Source organism: Papio anubis, chromosome 16, assembly GCF_008728515.1.
Source record: "Papio anubis isolate 15944 chromosome 16, Panubis1.0, whole genome shotgun sequence".
Taxonomy (NCBI): Eukaryota; Metazoa; Chordata; class Mammalia; order Primates; family Cercopithecidae; genus Papio; species Papio anubis.
The window spans coordinates 18,238,631-18,258,106 of NC_044991.1; the positions used below are offsets into that span (position 1 = coordinate 18,238,631).

Below are 19,476 nucleotides of genomic sequence, written 5' to 3' on the forward strand. Positions count from 1 at the left end.
TGCGTAAGCATCGCAGCTGGGCAAATGTGAGTGGGCATTCTTGTGGGAGGGACAGAGTCGCCGAGTCAGTGCTGAGCCTCGAAGGGCAGGCAGAAAAGGGCTGAGAGGGAGATAGGAAGGACGTGAGATGGGGTGTGGCCGAGACCAACCCCACGCAGACCGCCCAGCACCCAGCCACTCCACAGGGCTCTGCCCGTCTCTGACCCAGCATCAGAACTCCTCTGCTGTCGGGGTGAGGGTGACAGGGAAGAGGGGAGCCACTTCTGAACAAGCAGGGCTCCCATGGCCAGTGGGAGGGAGCAACTGGCCCAGCCGTCCACAGCCGCTGGGAGTCAGCCTCTGTTCTGTCTTAAGATCACTATCACGGAGCCTTGGCCTCGTCCTCTGCGCTTGGCCTTAGAAGCTCTCCTGGATCCCCAGGCCGGACATATGATGGTTCGCAGTCAGTGGGATCAACCAGTTGACGGGTTTCTCCAGGTCGCGCCGACAGCTAAGGCCATTTATCTCCGGTTGAACGATAGCGGCGTACTGCCATCTGCCACCTGAATAAGGCGCCATCACTATCGCCATTGACCGCAATTGCCGCGCATCCGCGCACCACGCACCGCCTGAATAAGGCGCCATGCATGTGCCCGATAAATGACGCCGTAGACCGCCACATCCACGCACCACGCACAGATGACACATGCTCACGCCACGTATTGGCCTGGAACGCCACAATAGACACGCCAATCCGCCTGCCGCCGCCACGCACATGGAACAATGCGATGCTACTTGCGCCACGTACCAGCCACGGAGCCAGTATGCTACGCACCGTAATTGCCGGCGCGGCGTGCCCGACAGACCACGCCACCGCACGTCACCGCACAGGAGCAATGCATGCTACGCACCACGTAGTGTGACCTGGACCCTGCCGATGAACCGCCACGCGCGTCGCCTCGCCTCGCGCATGGAACCAGTACATGCCCTGCGCCACGTGTGCGCAATACTTACGCGCAGACGTGCAGTACTGCGCCTGCGGTGGTGTGACCGCAGCCGTCACCCGACAGACCGCCGCCGCCGCGTCGCACGCGCCATAGACGGTACCGTCGCCATGACCGCAACACCAGACGGTACGTCGCCAAAGTAATCATGACCTGGGTTGCCGCACAATGAATCGCCACCCTGGATGTCGCGCGGTTGTCGAATGCGGGGACAATATACCGGCGTACGTCAGACGCGTCTGGATACGCCGCACGGATCCTGGAATCACCAGGCCGCGCCGACGTGCGTCCTGCCGCCATCCCATTATTTCCCCTCGACGGTTATCGCGTCATCGTAATCACACCCCTCCATTCCATCCTCTACACAACTGCTTCAGTGATTTTGTTAAAACGCAAACTACGCCATTTCCTTGTTTAAACTCCACTCCCTCTTTCAGCGGCTCTCCAGAAAATTCAGGCTAAAATCCTAGCTCCTGCCCAGAGACCGTGGCCCTCCAGTCTGTTCCCCGACGGCCCGTGCAACATCCCCCGTCAGCGAGCCCGCGCCACCTGCCCTTTCCCCCACTGTGGGTTCCTCGCGCATCTCTGGAGGATGGCCCCACAAACTCATCCGTCTGAAACGTGTTCATCCTTCCAAACCCAGTTCAGAGCTCACCTCTTCTGTAAAGCTTTCTCGACCCCCCAAGCGGAATCGCTCCCTTCCTGTCTGCAGCTTGTGTGGTGTGTGGTGGAATGATTTACTTCCCGTGTGTGTCTTCCCTGCCAGCAGGTGACCTTCTGAAGGGAATTCATGTCTATAGACAGAGCACTTGTTCCTGGCATGGGGTGGGCTCAGTGAACACGGGGTGGGTGGCACTCATCCCCCTCGTCCTCCCACACAGATCAAAGTGGAAAACCAGCTTGACTTCCAGGACATCACCAGCGTGGTCGCCATGGCCAAAACCTACGCCACCACCGAGGCCTTCATCGACTCCAAGTACGACATCCGCGTCCAGAAAATTGGATCCAACTACAAGGCTTACATGTGAGTCTCTGGGGCAGGGGCTGGGGGAGCGTGGGAAGGGAGCCCAAAGGTGCATGTCCAGCCACTGTCTCCTGCACCCAAGGGCGCATCATTATCCTCCATCCTATCTCCTTACTGCCTTTCTTCTCTGGCCAGTGCGGCCAAGGGGCTAATACTCAGTCACTGCTTATCCCCAGGCAGATATTTACCTACCCAAGCAAGGGCTGTTTCCTCCAGAGCAAGAAAGGTGCTTGGCACGTCTAGGGAACTGCACATACACACAGGATATATGTCTTTGAGAGAGAAATTTGGGGACAAATCAAGGAGGGCTTTGAATACCTTGCTGAGGGTTTTGGATTTTTTTTCCTCTTCTGAGCAAAGGATCTGTGTTTATTAAAATGTGACCATGAGGCTGTGAGCTGCCAAACGGTTTCTCTGAAGCCAATAAGACCAATGAGGAGGTTACACCAGATTTCTCTGCCTGCAAGCAACAGAAACCACACATCATTAACTTAATGGGTTTTTAAAAGGGAATTTATTAGAAAACCATGGGTTATCAGAAACTTAAAAAAAGCAAACAAAAAAATCTCCCAACTCAATTATCAGTTTTGGAAGCATTAGGATACAGAGCAGCCCAGGAATGTGGGCAGCCAGAAATAATAATAAACAATTTTCACGGCATCCCCACCGGTAAATGAACCTGCCCTAGTCATTTTCAGGGCTTAACTCAAGATTGCGATTCCATGGAAAAAGTACTGATTAGTCCAGCTTTGACTGTGTTTTATTGATTAGAGAAAAGCAGTATGGAGAGTCCCACCATGAAGGCATGCAGTGTGGGCAGGGCCATTGCCTAGTGGAAATAGAGGTGCTGAATCTAAAGGAAAAGGAAAGAATGCCAGGCGGAAAAAAGCAGCCCGCCTTCACCTGGGTGGTTCAACAAAGGATGGATTACATGGGGCTGTGGTTATCAGGATGAATGGGGACTTCTGGAGTAGGTGGACTGTCTCGTCCTTGGGAGAGGTCTTCGCTTCAAGCCCTCTCTGTGTTTCACTCTGGAATGTTATTGTTAGTTCCACTTGAAATGATGGGACCCAAGAGGGCCAATCGTTGCCTGGTTGACAAGCATTTATGGGGCACTGACTGTGTGCAGGGCTCCATATGTGAGGACTGCAAGGGTTAGCCTTGGACAGCCGGAAAAACCCCTCCATCCATAGGCTTCTGTGTGGGTAGCTTGTGCTTTAAGCTAGGGGTTGGCAAACCACAAGCACAGGCCAAATCCAGCTGCCACCTGTCTCTAAATACAGTCCTGTTGATCACAGCCTTGCACACCCATTTACGGATTGCCTGTGGTTGCTTTGGCACTACCTGGATTGCCTAGACCAAGGGTCAGCAAACTTTTTCTGTAGAGGACCAGGTGGTAATTTTAGGCTTGACGGGCCATATCGTCTCTGTCGCAACTACTGCGCCCTGTCATTGTTTGTGAAACTAGAGGAGGTGCAGGCAGTTGCCCTAGGAGGAAGTATTCGCAGGAAAGGGATGGAACTCATTTTCAAGGAGTAACTCTGCCCTATTCCACCAATCAACCTCTTCCTCCCACGAGGCAGGCCAGACCTGCCCCTGCTCTCAGATGGCCTTGGGGTGATAAAGTCACCTCCTCCCTGCCCACCGTGAGTTATGGCCCATTCCAGTGCATTCCTGAGGCCCCCGCCATAGGTCATGATATCATTTCCCTCCTCTCTTCATTGTTTCAGCTTCCACTTGACATTGACGACACCTTGTCCCAGTTTTTTTCTGTTTTTTTTTTGTTGTTGTTGTTCTTGAGGATTACCTCATTGCTGCATTTTTTCTGCGGAGCCTCCCTGGCCTGACAGCTCCACTTTGTCATGACTTACGGAGTTTCCTGGACCTTGGCCTGGCCCACCTCCAAAGGAGGGGGTTCACGTCAGAGTTCAGTGTAGAATTTCCCCAGCCGTTCAACCTCCTCTGGCCCCACTCCCTGCCTTGTACTCGCGCCTTTGTGCTTGTCGCTGCTGGGCTGTCATTCTTTCTAGGTCCTAGCAGACACAATAAGGAAATACATGAGTGTATCCTTACCCATGTATTCATATATATCCATAATTATTTCCGCATATCCCCATCCACATCCCTATGAGGCTGAACAGAATCCTATGGATGTCCTGGACCTTCATCTAGTACCACTTGGTTCATTTTAGCCTTTCCTGGTTGCTAATCTATAACTTCCCACTCCAACAGAGAAAAATCCGGCTCCCCCACTCACCATCTATCCACTTTTTTGGTTCCGTCTCAGTGGATGCGCCCAGTCTCAGAACTGCTCACCTGTAGCCTCATGGGAAACAACCTTGCCAACTATGGTGCGGTGCCTTATGGCTCCTGGTGGTCATCTATTCTCAGCATTTTTACATTTGATTTTCTCTTTTACAATGATACAGTTTTGCGTCAATTCCTCTCCCCAGTTCACCCTTTGATCTCAACCACATACCTTCCGTTGACCATAAGACAAATAGCTTTACCTACACCCCTGTGCTTAAACTTGTTCAGTCTTTGCCGAGGCCAGATGCACCGTTAGGGATAGGTAGCTTGTCTGGATTCTCCCCCAGTGTACACAGTTCCTCAGTGTACACAGCACCTACTGCCTGCCAGGTCCCACTGGATACTGGATATACAGGGGATGAAGTTAAACATGTCCCCTACCCTCAGGGTTCCCCTCCATCGAAGAAGAGAGGACACTAACGCAGTCATCAGAAGGGAGATGAGCATTCCTGAGCATTCATGTAGGGTGTAGCACCGGGCAGTCTATTTTTGCTGGGGAAGGTGGGCTGTCAGGAAGTCGTATGTCAGATGAAACCTGAAGGATGAGCAGGACTTAGGGAGGCGAAGATGGAGACAAAGACTATGGAGTAAAGGGAAGAAGGCATGCAGAGGCTGTGACACTGGGAAAGAGCCATGGGCAGCGGAGCACCGGAGGAGAGGTCGGTTGTTACTGGAGCAGAAGAGGCAAGGAAACAGAGAAGGATGGCAACACAGTCAGAGACCAGAAGGCCTTCCTAATCTTTACCAGAAAAAAGTAGTCACTTCTCTCTAAAGATCACTTTTCTAACATTTTGGGGCCCTCAAAAGATTCCAGAATCATCAGGGGCTACACACACTGCCCTCATTCTCCTCAAAAACACGCCAAAGTTTGGGGGATTTCATCAGATGATATAGGCATTTTTTAATTCAATCTTTCAATTTCAAAGATGACTTAGAACAATACCTAAGATCCAACAAATAAAAAAGGCAAACAGCATGAAGGGAAATAAACAGAGGAAAATATAGTTGAAGATAAAGTATGTACCTAAAAATACATGCCATTACGTTAGCCAGTCATTTGAGTCAGAGCCTCCTGACAGCCAAAGCAAAGAAGGAAAGCAGATCAGTGACGAGCATCCCTAATTCCCTCAATGTGTTATTTGTTCTGGTACAGGAGAACCTCCATCTCTGGGAACTGGAAGGCCAACACAGGCTCTGCCATGCTGGAGCAGGTGGCCATGACAGAGAGGTAAGAGACAAAGGAGGTGTAGGGAGAGGTGCTGGCCATGATAGGAGCTGAAGGGGGAATGCAACAAACAGCCCTGAAAAGAAGGCCACTCTGCCTTCCATCCAGTGCCTCACCATCCACAGAGCACTTTTCTAGGTATGATCATCTTCACTGCCCACAACAGCCTACAGGGCAGGCATTAAAATAACCCCATTTTACAGAGGGGAGAAGAAAGCTCAGAGAGGGGAAGTGATTTGTCTAGGACCACAGAGCTAATTAATGACACAGCTGAGAGTAGAACCCTGCTGTTATGACTGCAAGTCCAGGGTCTTTCCAGCCCTGTCCAGCTGCTGTAGGAAGAGGTCAGGAAGCCCTGGCCAAGCCCTCCTGTTCGCTGACAGCTGCAAGGAAGCGCTATTAGGAGACCAGGCATATTGGAGAGTCCACTTCTCTCTCAAACTTCTTTCCATCTCAGTATGAACAGGGAAAGGTTGATGTCCCCTGAATCGTGCATATTTTAGGGATGCTTTCTGGCTGAAGGTTTTTTTCGGTCCTTCTCCCTTTAGACACTTTGTGCCAGCCCCGCTTAAGGAAAGGCCGGCCAGGCGCGGTGGCTCACACCTGTAATCCCAGCATTTTGGGAGGGCGAGGCAGGCAGATCACCTGAGGTCAGGAGTTCAAGACCAGCCTGGCCAACATGGTGAAACCTCATCTCTACTAAAAATACAAAATTAGCTGAGCGTGGTGGCACATGCCTGTAATCCCAGCTACTTGGGAGGCTGAGGCAGGAGAATCACTGGAACCCGGGAGGCAGAGGTTGCAGTAAGCTGAGATCATGATCATGCCATTGAACTCCAGCCTGGGCAAGAAGAGTAAAACTCTGTCTCAAAAAAAAAAAAAAAAAAGAAGGGCCGAAGGGCCGAGTCAGCTGGTCTCAGGGCCTGCCACATACATACCTTCTTGCCTGCATGCCCTGTGACCTCTGCCAGCAGCCACACAATAGCAGTGGACAGAGCGTGGGCTGTGAGCTCAAAAGCTCTGTTCAATAAACACTTACTGAGTACCTACTGCAGGCCATGTTCTGCTGAGCACTAAAGGATGAAAAAATCCAATCCTTCCCTCTAAGAACTCTGTATCAGTTGCAAGGGCTACCACACAAATCAAATTGATTTGCACAAAAAGGGGGATTTACTGGCCCATGTCACTGACGACTCCAGATATACAGTGTCAGGTAAGGCCTTGAGGCTCCTCTGCCCACCCTAGTTCAGCTTCTTTCTGTGTTGGCTTCATCCAGGAGGCTCTTTCATTTTATGGTGGCATACAGTGGCTCCAGGCTTTCATCCTCACAGTGCGTTCAAAAGAAAGAAAATTTCTCTTTCCCAATCATTTCAACCAAAGCCTGAAATTGAGCCATATGTACTGATTGGCCTGGCTTAGGTCACGTGACCATCCCTGAACCAATCACTATGGCCCAAGACACTGCAACGCTGTGATTGGAGGCCTATGTCAGGTCTGCACCCCTGGAGACTGAAGCGGGACCACCCCCTACAGCAATAGAGACTGAGTGTGACCTTGGGCATGTTCAGGAACATTTCTGAGCTTCTTCAACTGCAAAATGAAAGCAGTAATACCCAAGTCAGAGTGCAGGTGTGAGGACTGAATGAGAGAGGGCTGTGAAGCACCTAATCCAGAACCAGCCCCTGGCAGGGAGGCGCACCTGCCCTTCCCATCAATCCCAGGGGGCAGCTGCCACCTTCAACCTGGGAACCCACCTGTGCTCATAAGTCTCCTGGAGGCTGCGCTCGTGACCTGGCACAACTGAATCATGTGGCTGAGGCAGTCACCTCCTTCCCCCAACAGGTGTTCACGGGACAGTCGTGGCCGTCTTCTCTATGGCCCTTCCCAAACGTGAGCCCAGCCTTCCCCAGTGCCTCCTGAGCCACTCACAGATGTCCCTAGCACGCCACCTATCCCTGGCTCTGCCAAGTCCCAGGTTGCATGGGCCATCCCTGGAGGAACCTACCATGGGAGTGGGCCTGCCCAGGCCTGGAATCCACTTTCCCTTTTCCAGTCACAGGCGGTACTCCAGGGTCTGGGCTGGAGAGATTCCCCAGTCCTATCCCCACAGGAACAAAATCCATACAGGGACTCATACACAGGGCCTGACCCCGCCCTCCACCTGGCTTGCCTGCTTGCCAGGTGGCCTGACTCCTGGGCAAAACCAGTGATGTCACTCGGTTGGTGCTAGTCCCACCTGGCAGGAGGAGAGCAGGGCCCCCCATTCTCCAAGCACTCTCATGCTGCTGTACGCCTGTAGCCCCTTCCTAGACCCTGGGATGCCTATGTCCTATGGGGTGCAGCCAGCAGGGGACCCCAAGGTTCATCCTTTCAAAACAGCCTCTGGAAACAGCTGCCTCTGGACCTCGGCTCAAATTTCCACGTTCCATTGAGAAGATACCTGATTTATGAGTGTGTCTCAGGGCACAGCTCACCCTAAGTGTGTGGCGCCCACAAGTCAGCCACTGGGGCCGAAAACGAGGACCCTGATCAGAGATTCCAGAGGACTCTTCAAGCTCCAAGGACCCAAGGTTGTCCCCAAACGTGGCCACATAGCAGAATCGCATGGAAAGCTTTCAAAAATTACAGAAATTACCCTAACATAGGGCGGATCCCCAAGTCTGGCTGTTTGTGCATTTAACTCTCCTGGTGATTCTGAGGTACAACCAGAATCAGATCTAGGCTTTCCCATTTTATGATAAGAGGGAGAGGCTTCGCCAAAAGTATTAAGGAATTAACAGCAAGAAGGTAGGTCCCTGGTCTCCCATGCTGAGTGAGAATGGATGTTCTGGGGCACCTTCAGAATGAGAGGAAGAGTGGCTCGCTTGGAATCTGGAATCAGACAGGATCTAGGTTTGGAAGCTGCACAGTCACTTAATCATCTCTCTGAGCCTTTTCCTCCATTAGTAAGACGGGTTAAAATCTTCCTCATAGAGTTGTGCTGGGATCCGAGGGGATGAGGAGTCAGCCCCCAGGCCCAGAATGTCTGGAACGTAGCAGGAGGTCCATGGGTGTGAGTTTCCATCCTTCCTTTTACTTTGATGATATCACATGCTCCATGCTACAGCTGAATGAGAAAACTGGACTGAGAGTCAAGGAGATCGAGGTGATCCTGGTGTTCTTACTGCCTTACTGTGTGAGCTGGACCAGCCAGCCTCCCTCTCTGGGCCTCAGTAGGCTTTGGTGGATGAGATGAGAATCCATTCTAAGAGCATTCCAGTCTCAGTCCCTCCTCATCCCAGCACTTATGGCTCAGACACGCAAAGTGATGTGAGAGTAGGCATGCCCTGCATGACCCTGGAGAGTGAGAAGCAAGAACATTGACACAGAGTCCCCTGTGACTCCCAAATCCAGCCCACAGGGGAAACTAAGTGCAAGCCGGGACGGTTTCTTCACATACAACCACCTCCTTGTTGCAGGGTCAAAGTCCAGCGCTGAGATCTGTCCCCAGCAAAGCAAACTGGCCTTGCAGACATCAAGTGGCTGGAAAGGGAACAAAAGCAGTGGGTCTAGAGGGCCAGGCCCCCTGGGCGAGGCAGAAGCAGCCTGCCAGTCTCCCCAGCCCACCCGCCCTGGGCCCGGGAAAAATGCACCCTTTGTCCTCCAGAGCCTCTTGTCCGGCCAGGGCTGGGACTGGAAGGGCGGCCTGGAGGGATTTCTGGAGCCCTTGGAGCAGCTTTCCCAAGGGAAAAGGGACACAGGGGTAGCTGGGTGTCCAGGATGACTCCGGATGGGGGCAGGGTAGGCTCCCCATTACTGCAGAGCCAGCAAGTCCTGGGGTTGGGGGAGACGTGTCCCAACTCTGGTTCCTTCTCTCCCCCACCCTGCCTCTCTCCCCTCCTTCCTGGCTCTCTCCTGTCCTTTCTCTGGGTCTCTGTCCCACTGTCATTTGTGTCCCTGCCTCTCTGCCTGCCTGTCTCTGCGTCTTGGACTCTGACACTCTCCATCTTTCTGTCTCTCTTGCTGCTTCTCTGTCCCTCTCCATCTCTGTCTGGATGTGTGTATCACTGTCTCTCCCTGTCTGTTTTTCCATGTAAATCCACTTCTCTCCTCCACCCTCTTCCCCACTTTCCCAGGCCACTTCACTGTCTGTCCATCTGTCCCTGCAGGTACAGGCTGTGGGTGGACAGCTGCTCGGAAATGTTTGGTGGCCTGGACATCTGTGCCGTCAAGGCCGTCCACAGCAAGGATGGCAGAGATTACATCATCGAGGTGAGGGATGAAGCAGGCAGTCCTCCTGGCCGGTCCAGCCTGGCAGGCGTGCCAGGGGGAGGGAATCCCTGCATGATCTTTGGCACCATCAGCTGTGTCCTGGCTCCAGGGCACACGCAGCCCAGGCCTCAGTGAGCTGCTTCTGGAGGCTCCTTCCCACCCTCAGAGGCATCGAAAGGCTTCATGCCTGGGGACTCGGAACTCAGTCGAGAGACCTCAGGGCACGAGGTTTAACAACCTCCCTGACCCATAGGCCTAAGGAAAGGGAAAGGGCATCTGGCCAAGGGTCAGCAAGCTACTGTCCCATAGGGCCCCTGCCATTTCCTCAGTGTCCAAGCATGTAAACTGGGCACCCTTCCTTGGTTACCATGCAGACAGTCCCTCATTTGTTCATTCAACAAACATGGCCTTAGGGGGCTCCCATGGGCTAAGCATGGGTGTGGCTCTGGGGATACAGCCATGGACTTGATAGACATGGGTGTGCAGGCTGGCAGGGGAGAGGGTGAGAAACAGTGGCAGAGCATTGAGGATTTGGAAGGGGAATGGAATGGTACAGGGGCATGAATAGAGGGGAAGATGGAGGGAAGCAGAATGGTAAGAGGGGGTTCACAGAGGGCTGTGGGTTCCAGAATCTCTCTCAAGACCCTCCAGCAGCCCGTGCCTCTCCCCATCCTACAGCCCTCCCAGCCCCGCCACTTCCTCTCCATGCTTACCATATCCCACCACCCCCCACCTCTCCTCCATGTCTTCCCGGTGTCTCTCATGGTCCCACAGCCCTCCCGTCCCCTCCCCAACTCCTCTTCCCTGCCCCCCACCCCATGCCCCGTGGCTCTCCACTGCTTTCCCCTGAAAAGGCCCCTCTGGCCTCAGAGTCCTCCATAACTTCCCATCTCCACACTCACAGCTCCAGTGCCACGTTCAGCCCCCTCTTTCCACAGGCGGTGCTGACACAAGGCCAGGACACGTGAGGGACAGCCCTGCGGCTGTCCCCTCCCCGGGGTGTGGGCGGCTAATGGGAAGCACATGGCTGGGGTGACCACAGGAGCCAGCCGGCCCTCCCATCCCTCATGTCTGCCTCACTCCCCAGGAGCCCACGGCCGAGCAGGACCAGGTGACTCAGTGGGTGGGAGCCCAGTCATGCCAGGAGGGTGTTCACGCCCAGGACTTGGAGGTAGGAGGAGGGAGTCCAGGATGAACATGGCCCCTCTCTCCTCCCCAAAGAGGCCAGGAAGCTCCAGCAGGAAGAGCTGTGTCTGTATTGGCAGACCCAGTCCCACTCTGAGAACAGCTCTCCTCTCAAGGCCCGCAAACACCTTCCCTCTGGCTGCCACCAAACCTGAAATTCCCCAAGTAGCCCCTACTTGGAGGAGCCGTGGAAGAGGCTGGGAACAGATGCCTTGACCTGTACAGTTGCTCCCTGGAGGAGCTCATCCTCCACCTTCCTGGGAGCTTCAGCCCAGAGGTGGGGCAAGAACCCCCAGCACAGCAGCTCCTCAGACCCCACCAGGTCCTCCTGTCTCCGCATCCCCTCACGGGGACCACCAGACATGAACCCAGATTTGGCACACAAGCACTCATTTATTTATTCACTGAGCCGCTGCTCCGGGAGCCAGCCCCCAAGCCAGGTGGACACAGTGCAACCGCAAACACGAGAACAGGGGCCCTGTCTCCTAGAGCCCCTGGACTCCCCTGACCCCCAAAGGCCAGCTCCTCCCTTGCACCAGCAGTCTCTCTGTCCCCCGTGAGCCCCTGCCTCTCCGGGTCTCAGCTTTCACTCTTAGGGGGAAAAAAAAAAAAAAGAATCCGTGCTCGTGGGCCCAGGCTTCCTGCCTTCAGCCATTCAGAGGGTTGGGGATGAAAGGCCTTTCACATAGAAAAAAAAAAAAAAAAAGTAAAAGTAGTGGGCTTGGACTTCAAAAACACAAGAAGACAATGTCTCCCAGGAATGTTCCAGAGGGAAAATGAAAGATAGCTTTTCAGATTTTTTTTTCCTCGCAGAAACATTCCAGAGTTGTTTCCTTTGCTTTTGAGTTTGGAGTGGGGTCAGGGGAGATGGGAAACTTGTTACCAAAAATATAAAAGGTGTTTTCCCCGAGTAAGGGGAAAAAAAAGGCAGAAGAGGTCCCAAAACACTGGTTTCTTCAGCCACCTCTACGGTGAGAACTGAAAATGTGTGTGAAATGTGTTGTGAAGAGGCTCACAGTCAAATACTCGGGGAAAAAGACCCTTGAACTTGTCCTCTGTGACCTTGTCCGGGGAATGACATTGCCCACTGGAAAATGTTTCCCTGGGGAGACCAGAGCGGCCACTTCCTTTGGCTGTGTCTACCGTGGGGATTCCAAAATGAACCTCAGGTTCCTTGTGGTGGCTGTTTTCCACTGCAGGGAATGTAGGAAACAGAGACCAGAATAAAATGGGGTGGGCAGGGGCAGGGGGAGAGAGGACAGGCAGGGTGCAGGACGCCTGTGTACCTTCGGGGCAGACTCCACCGTCAGAGCTCAGCCAGTGGTGACTGAGTGACTGTCCCTGCCCGGAGCACTGGGATCCAGGAGACCTCAGTTCCAGGTACAACTTGCACAGAGCTCAGGACCCTGCTGGAAGCAGTATTCACATTCTTAAGCTAGCTTTTCAGTTTCCTAATCAAAGTGGGTGCTAAACTCACAGATCCCTACAAGTCCCAGCTGGAAGGGTCTTAGCAGCTGCCCAGATCCCTCAGTTCACTGTTGATAAAAACAAAAAACACCCATAGAGGAAAAGAAACTTTGACCAAGATCACAGAGCAAGTCCACCGCAGAAGCCAAGCCTGGAACCCATGTTCCCTCTTCCCAGTTCCTACCCTGTTGTGCTGTTCCAATGCTTGCTGGGAATTAGCCTGATGCAGTGGGAGGACCATGGGTTGCCAGTGCTGTGTCCTTGACCTTGCCACTTCTTTGACCCTCTGCTTCCTCATCATTACAATGAGGATAATAGTACCTGCCTCAAAAGCTATTCTGAGGTTTATGAGAGATCCTCCACACCCGATGCTTACAATAGTGCATAGCACATACGAAGTGCCCAATAAATTACGGCGCTTCTCATTATCCTTATCCTTATGAGCCGGGCTTTATCGCAAGGGCCTCTTATTCCTCCACTAAACAGGTGTCTGTGGAGGGCACACCTGTTTAGCAGGACACAGGGTCCCTCCCTAACCTTGGGGGCTCCCAGTCTGGTGATGGAGACATAGTGAGCAGGGGGTGACAGTGCTGTGGACAAGCTGTCCAGTGTGAAACCAGGTGAGGACGGCAGGATACAGATGCGAGGTGGCTCGTCAGAGCTTGCACCATCAGAGAGGGCTTCCTCGAGGAAGACCTAGTTAGCGGTTCCCTGTTGGATGAAATGGAGTTGGCCAGGTAAGGAGTGGGTAGAGGGAATACTTAAGAACCTGGAGGAGGCCGGGCACGGTGGCTCAAGCCTGTAATCCCAGCACTTTGGGAGGCCGAGACGGGTGGATCACGAGGTCAGGAGATCGAGACCATCCTGGCTAACATGGTGAAACCCCGTCTCTACTAAAAAATACAAAAAAAAAAAACCTAGCCGGGTGAGGTGGCGGGCGCCTGTAGTCCCAGCTACTCGGGAGGCTGAGGCAGGAGAATGGCATGAACCTGGGAGGCGGAGCTTGCAGTGAGCTGAGATCCCACCACTGCACTCCAGCCTGGGCGACAGAGCGAGACTCTGTCTCAAAAAAAAGAACCTGGAGGAGAGAGAAAATCTAATGAGTCCAGACCGTGGGAACAAGGGAGACAAGACGGTGAGTCTGATGGAGTGGTGTGGGTGAATGCAGGCCGCCGACTCCTGCAGTGGAGCAGAGAGGGTGACAAGGCCTGACAGACACCCCTTCCAGACCTCCCATAGCTTCCCATGCCCAGAGAATCACGTGGAGCATTGGCCTGTGTGACCTTGGGCAAGTCCCCTCCCATCTCTGGGCCTCAGTTGCTCTATTTGTAAAAAGAGCAGAAGGGGAAACTAGGATCCCTCAGGCTCCTCCCCATAGAAGCACTTTGAGAACAGCCCAGCTCCCTGTGGAACGCGTTTCCCTCCCACCTGTGTTTTGCCAGGGCCCCAGAAAACAGACCTTTCCTCTTTCCTCTGAACCCTGGGTCAACTCTATGTCATATTTTTGTCATGATCAAGCCCCCCACCTTTACTGTTTCTACTTTGCGGAAAGCCTTGAGCTAGGGCCAAAAGAGAGGTGGCCAGCCCCGACCCTGGGAGGGGGCCAGGGTGAGAAAGGAGGGGACGGAGAGTGGCTCCCCAAAGAAAAGCACAGAAAAGGTCGGCAGAGGCTCCCTGGCCCTTGTCGCATTGCTGTCATCCAGCAAACATGGGCCGAATTGAACTACATCCAGGGAGTGGTTGAGACTGAACCGAAGCGAGCTGGTGTCTCCGCCGGCCAGGCCCAGCTGGAGGTGGTTTGCATGGAGGACATCGCCATCTGGTGGTCACTTCTGTCCTGAGCCCTGAGTCCCCACTTCTGGGGTGTGATGCCCAACGGCCAGTCTCTCCTGGCATGGGGGTCCCTCAGCTCTCCCGTCCTCCCCACAGGTAATGGACAGCTCAATGCCGCTGATTGGAGAGCATGTGGAAGAGGACAAACAGCTGATGGCCGACCTTGTTGTCTCCAAAATGAGCCAGCTCCTGATGCCAGGAGGCACAGCGCCCTCGCCCCTGAGACCCTGGGTAAGACCCTCATGATCAAAGGAGACTTTATAGCCATGAGAAATGCCAGGCTGTCTGGAAATGGGGAGCCCCTGGATCCAAAGGAGATACCCCCAGGAAGAAACCACCTTGGGGAGAAGGAATGGGGGTGTGGGTGAAGGCCAGACATCAGGGAGAGCGTCCACAGCCTGCCCCAGTGGGTGAATTTAGGAGGCTTTCGGGGGCTCCCTCCCTTCTTCACCATCCTGGGGAGAACAATCTTGTCTCAATTGGCCTTTGGGCACTGTGGGGAGAGATGATTGACTGCTGTCCCTTCTGTGCCCTCGGTGCTGGGCCTGAGCAGGATGTGTGTGCGTGCGTGTGCAACAGCATATGGACACACAAGCCCTCTGTGTGCTCCCAGGGAACCGGTCAATGGACGCTATTGTGTCTCCCATTTCCCCCAACCTCGATGAGCTCTCACGTCGCTCCTCCCCTCCACAGTTCCCACCATGGATGACCAGACTGCTGTCCAAAGAATTTGCCAGCTCCTCAGCTTTATGTAAAAGCAAGTCCCCAAACTTCCACCTCCCACCCCAGATTTCCCCATGGAAAGTAATCTATGATAACAGACATCAGAATCATAGTTACTATACTGGGGGACTGCTGTCTGGGAAGGGGTATGAGGCAGGCTTCATCGTGGGAAATGGCCTGTGTTTTGATCTGGACAGCGGTTACACCGATGTGTACACATAGAGAACTTCACTACACGGTACACTCCAGAACTGTACACTTTATGTGTACGAGTCTCTTCTCAATGATAAAAAGATCTTCATAAATGTTGCCCTCTCACCCAGGAAGTAAAGGGCTGTGGTGATACCAACAGGCTTCTTTTCTCTTCTGCTCTAGGCGCCACAGATTAAATCAGCGAAATCCCCAGGGCAAGCCCAGCTGGGGCCTCAGCTAGGACAGCCCCAGCCACGCCCACCTCCGCAAGGTACGACCCCGGACGCGCCACTGTGAGAAAGCATGCAGTGAGGGTGCTGAAATGCACTGAGGATCCACACGTGATTCCCACAAGGGGCTCCGGGAAAATGCATCTGAATACTTTATCCACAGAATGAATCAGACTATGGGGTTGGTCAACCTCTTTAAAAAGTCTAGAAAGGAGAAGGGAAATAGACGGTTAATTTATTAAGAACCTAATATGCACCAAGCACTGTGCCGGGGAATGTCCCACCTATTTTCCCAGCCATCGCTGGGAAAATAAACGTCAGTATTTCCTTTTTTTTTTTTCCTTTTGAGACAGAGTCTTGCCCTGTTGCCCAGGCTGGAGTGCAGTGGCGTGATCTCGGCTCACCGCAACCTCCACCTCCCAGGTTCAAGTGATTCTCCTGCCTCAGCCTCCTAAGTAGTTGGGATTACAGGTGCACACCACCACGCCTGGCTAATTTTTGTATTATTAGTAGAGATCGGGCTTCACCATGTTGGCCAGACTGGTCTCAAATTCCTGACCTCAGGTGATCCACCCACCTTGGCCTCCCAAAGTGCTGGGATTACAGGCGTGAGCCTTTTTACAGCGAGGTAAATGTTGAGGCTTTGCCCAAGGAGGTAGAAAGTAGTAGATTTACAAGTCTGGCCTTTCAGACCTTCTAGAAAGCGTTTATTCATAGCAATGTGTGGTGCCTGATGATAGATTTGTGAGTCAACCAGCTAGAGAAAGAAAGAAAAATGGAACATCATCTATAAAACCTTGGCCATTGAAATTCTTCCTCGAATATATTGCAGCATTACTGCCTTCCACCACTTATTAGAGAATGGACAAACTATTGATGAAAAGATGAAAAGCAATCATGGCAATCATGGCAATAGCTAACTTTCTCAAAGAATGTCAGCTGCTCTGGTATTCTTGCATGCGGGTCTGGAGACAAATCCGCCCCATATCCTCTCTTGCAATCAAAACCTCCTGAACACACTCACTCAGGCACCAGCAGGAGCTTCAGAGCACCTGTGCACCAAGAAACCAAAGCAGGCAGTTTCGCTGCAGTCTTTTAAGGATCTTCTTAAAAACATATCAGAGGCTGGGCGCGGTGGCTCATGCCTATATCACAGCACTTTGGGAGGCCGAGGTGGGTGAATCACGAGGTTAGGAGTTCGAGACCAGCCTGGCCAATATGGTGAAACCCCTTCTCTACTAAAAATTAAAAAAATTAAAAAAAATAGCCGGGTGTGGTGGTGTGCACCTGTAATCCCAGCTACTCAGGAGGCTGAGGCAGGAGAATCGCTTGAACCCAGGAAGCGGAGGTTGCAGTGAGCCGAGATTGCACCACTGCACTTCAGCCTGGGTGATACAGGGAGACTCCATCTCAAAAAAAAAAAAAAAATATATATATATATATATATATATATATCAGAAAGAAAGAAATATATATCAGAAAGGAAGATATATATATATCAGAAAGAAAGTATTACTGTCATGTTGTGACCTTCCCAGTCACTATGATTGAAAGCAACAGATTCATTACTTCCTGAAAAAAAGTCAACCTTGGCCACCGAATGGCTTTCTCTTCCACAGGTCTTAGATAAAATGCCCCATTCATTTTTTTCATCTGTGTTTCTCTTTCTGGAAAAGCAGAAGATATTTTTAAGAAAAGAGAAATTGTATAATTGTACACAACTGTGTACAGACATACCTCAGAGATATTGCAGGTTCAGTTCAAGACCACCCCAGTATAAAGTAAGTATCACAATAAAGTGAGTCACACAAATTTTTTAGTGCATATAAAAGCTATGTTTACACTATACTGTAGTCTCTTAAGTGTACAATAGCATTATCTCTGAAAAAAAACAAAGTACATAGCTTAATTATAAAACACTTTATTACTAACAATCGTCTGAGCCCTAGGTGAATAGTAACGTTTTTCTGATGGAGTCTTGCCTCAATACTGATGGCTGCTTACTGATCAGGGTACAGGTTGTTGAAGCAAGGGGTGACTGAGGCAATTTTGTAAAATAAGGCAACAGTGAAGTTAGCTGCATGAATTGACTTGCCCTTTCACACAAGATTTCTCTTCAGTACGTGATGCTGTTTGATAGCATTTTACCCATAATAGAACTTCTTTCAAACTTGGAGTCAGTCCTCTCAAAACCTGCTGCTGCTTTATCAACTAAGTTTATGTCATATTCTAAATCCTTTGTTGTCTTTTCAACAATCGTCATAGCATCTTTACCAGGAATAGATTACATCTCAAGAAATCACTTTATTTGCTTATCCATAAGAAGCAGCTCCTCATCCATTCAAGTTTTATCATGAGGCTGCAGTGATTCGGTCACGTCTTCAGGCTTCACTTCTCATTTTAGTTATCTTGCTATGTCCACCACATCTTCACTTACTTCCTCCACTGAAGTCTTGAACCCCTCAAAGTTATCCATAAGGACGGGAATCAACTTCCAAACTCCTGTTGATGTTGCTATTTTGATCTCCCCCAAGAATCCCAAATATTATTAATGGCATCTAGAAAGGTAAATCCTTTCCAGAAGGTTTTCAATTTCCTTTGTCAAGATCCATCAGAGGAATCACTGTCTATGGCCATTATAGCTTTATGAAATTTTGTTTTTGTTTTGTTTTGTTTTGTTTTTTGAGACAGAGTCTCACTCTGTAGCCCAAGCTGGAGTTCAGTGTTGCAATCTCAGCTCACTGCAAGCTCCACCTCCCAGGTCCTGGTTCGAACAGTTCTCCTGCCTCAGCCTCTCAAGTAGCTGGGATTACAGGCACGCGCCACCTTGCCCAGCTAATTTTTGTATTTTTGGTAGAGATGGAGTTTCACCGTGTTGGCCAGGCTGGTCTTGAACTCCTGACCTCCTGATCCACCCACCTTGGCCTCCCAAAGTGCTGGGATTACAGGCATACAAGTATGAGCCACTGCGTCCAGTCGAAATGTATTTTTTAAGTAATAAGACCTCAAATTCTAAATTACTCCTTGATCCATGAATTGCAGAATGGATGTTGTATTAAAATACATGAAAACAAAATTATCTTGTACTTCTCCATCAGAACTGTTGTGTGGACAGATGCATTATCAATGAGCAGTAATATTTTGAAAAGGATCTTTTTTCTGCACAGTAGGTCTCAACAGTAGGCTTAAAATATTCAGTAAACCGTATTGTAAATACTCTGCTGTTATCCAGGCTTTGTTTTTCCATCTACAGAGCACAGGCAGAGTAGATTTAGCATCCTTCTTAAGGGCCCTAGGATTTCCAGAACGGTTAATGAGCACTGGCTTCCACTTTAAGTCACTGGCTGCACTAGCCCCAACAAGAGAGTCAGCCTATCCTTTGCAGCTTTGAAGCCAGACATTGACTTCTCCTCTTTAGCTATGAAAGCCCTAAATAGTATCTTCTTCCAATAGAAGGCTGTTCCATCTGCACTGAAAATCTGTTTAGCACAGCCACCTTCATCAATGATCTAAGCTAGATCTTCTTGATAACTTGCTACAGCTTCTTCATCGGCTCTCGCAGCTTCACCTTGCAGCTTTTGTTATGGAGACAGCTTCTTTCCTTAGACCTGGCCAACCAACCTCTGCTAGCTTCCAACTTTTCTTCTTTAGCTTTCTCGCCTCTCTCAGCCTTCATAGGACTGAAAGTTGTTAGGGCCTTGCTCTGAATTAGGCTTTGGCTGAAGGCAATGTTGTGTCTGGTTTGATCTTCTTTCCAGACCACTCAAATTTTTCCATACCAGCAATGAGTCTGTTCTGATTTCTTATCATTTATGTGTTCACTGCAGTGGCACTTTTAATTTCCTTCAGGAATGTTTCCTTCACATTCACAACTTAGCTAACTTTTTGGTGCAAGAGGCCTAGTTTTCAGCTTGTCTTGGCTTTCAACATGCCCTCTTCACTAAGCTTAATCATTTCTAGTTTTTTATTTCAAAGTAAGAGATGAGTGACTTTCCCTTTCACTTGAATATTTAGAGGCCATTTTTGGGTTATTCATTGGTCAAAATTCAATAT

The 19,476-nt window shown here is 51.1% G+C and overlaps 1 protein-coding gene across 5 annotated transcripts in view; it reads left to right on the forward strand.

The window, feature by feature from the left end:
• The window catches only part of SYN3 (synapsin III), a 543,931-nt gene that overhangs the window by 514,041 nt on the left and 10,414 nt on the right, over positions 1 to 19,476 (forward strand). For all 5 annotated transcript variants that reach the window (XM_017944545.2, XM_009217148.2, XM_009217143.4 and 2 more), the window contains 5 exons: positions 1,865 to 2,007; positions 5,471 to 5,545; positions 9,691 to 9,793; positions 14,375 to 14,509; positions 15,377 to 15,464. In XM_017944545.2, the coding sequence (XP_017800034.1) occupies positions 1,865 to 2,007; positions 5,471 to 5,545; positions 9,691 to 9,793; positions 14,375 to 14,509; positions 15,377 to 15,464 (544 nt within the window). The remainder of the gene's footprint in view (positions 1 to 1,864; positions 2,008 to 5,470; positions 5,546 to 9,690; positions 9,794 to 14,374; positions 14,510 to 15,376; positions 15,465 to 19,476) is intronic.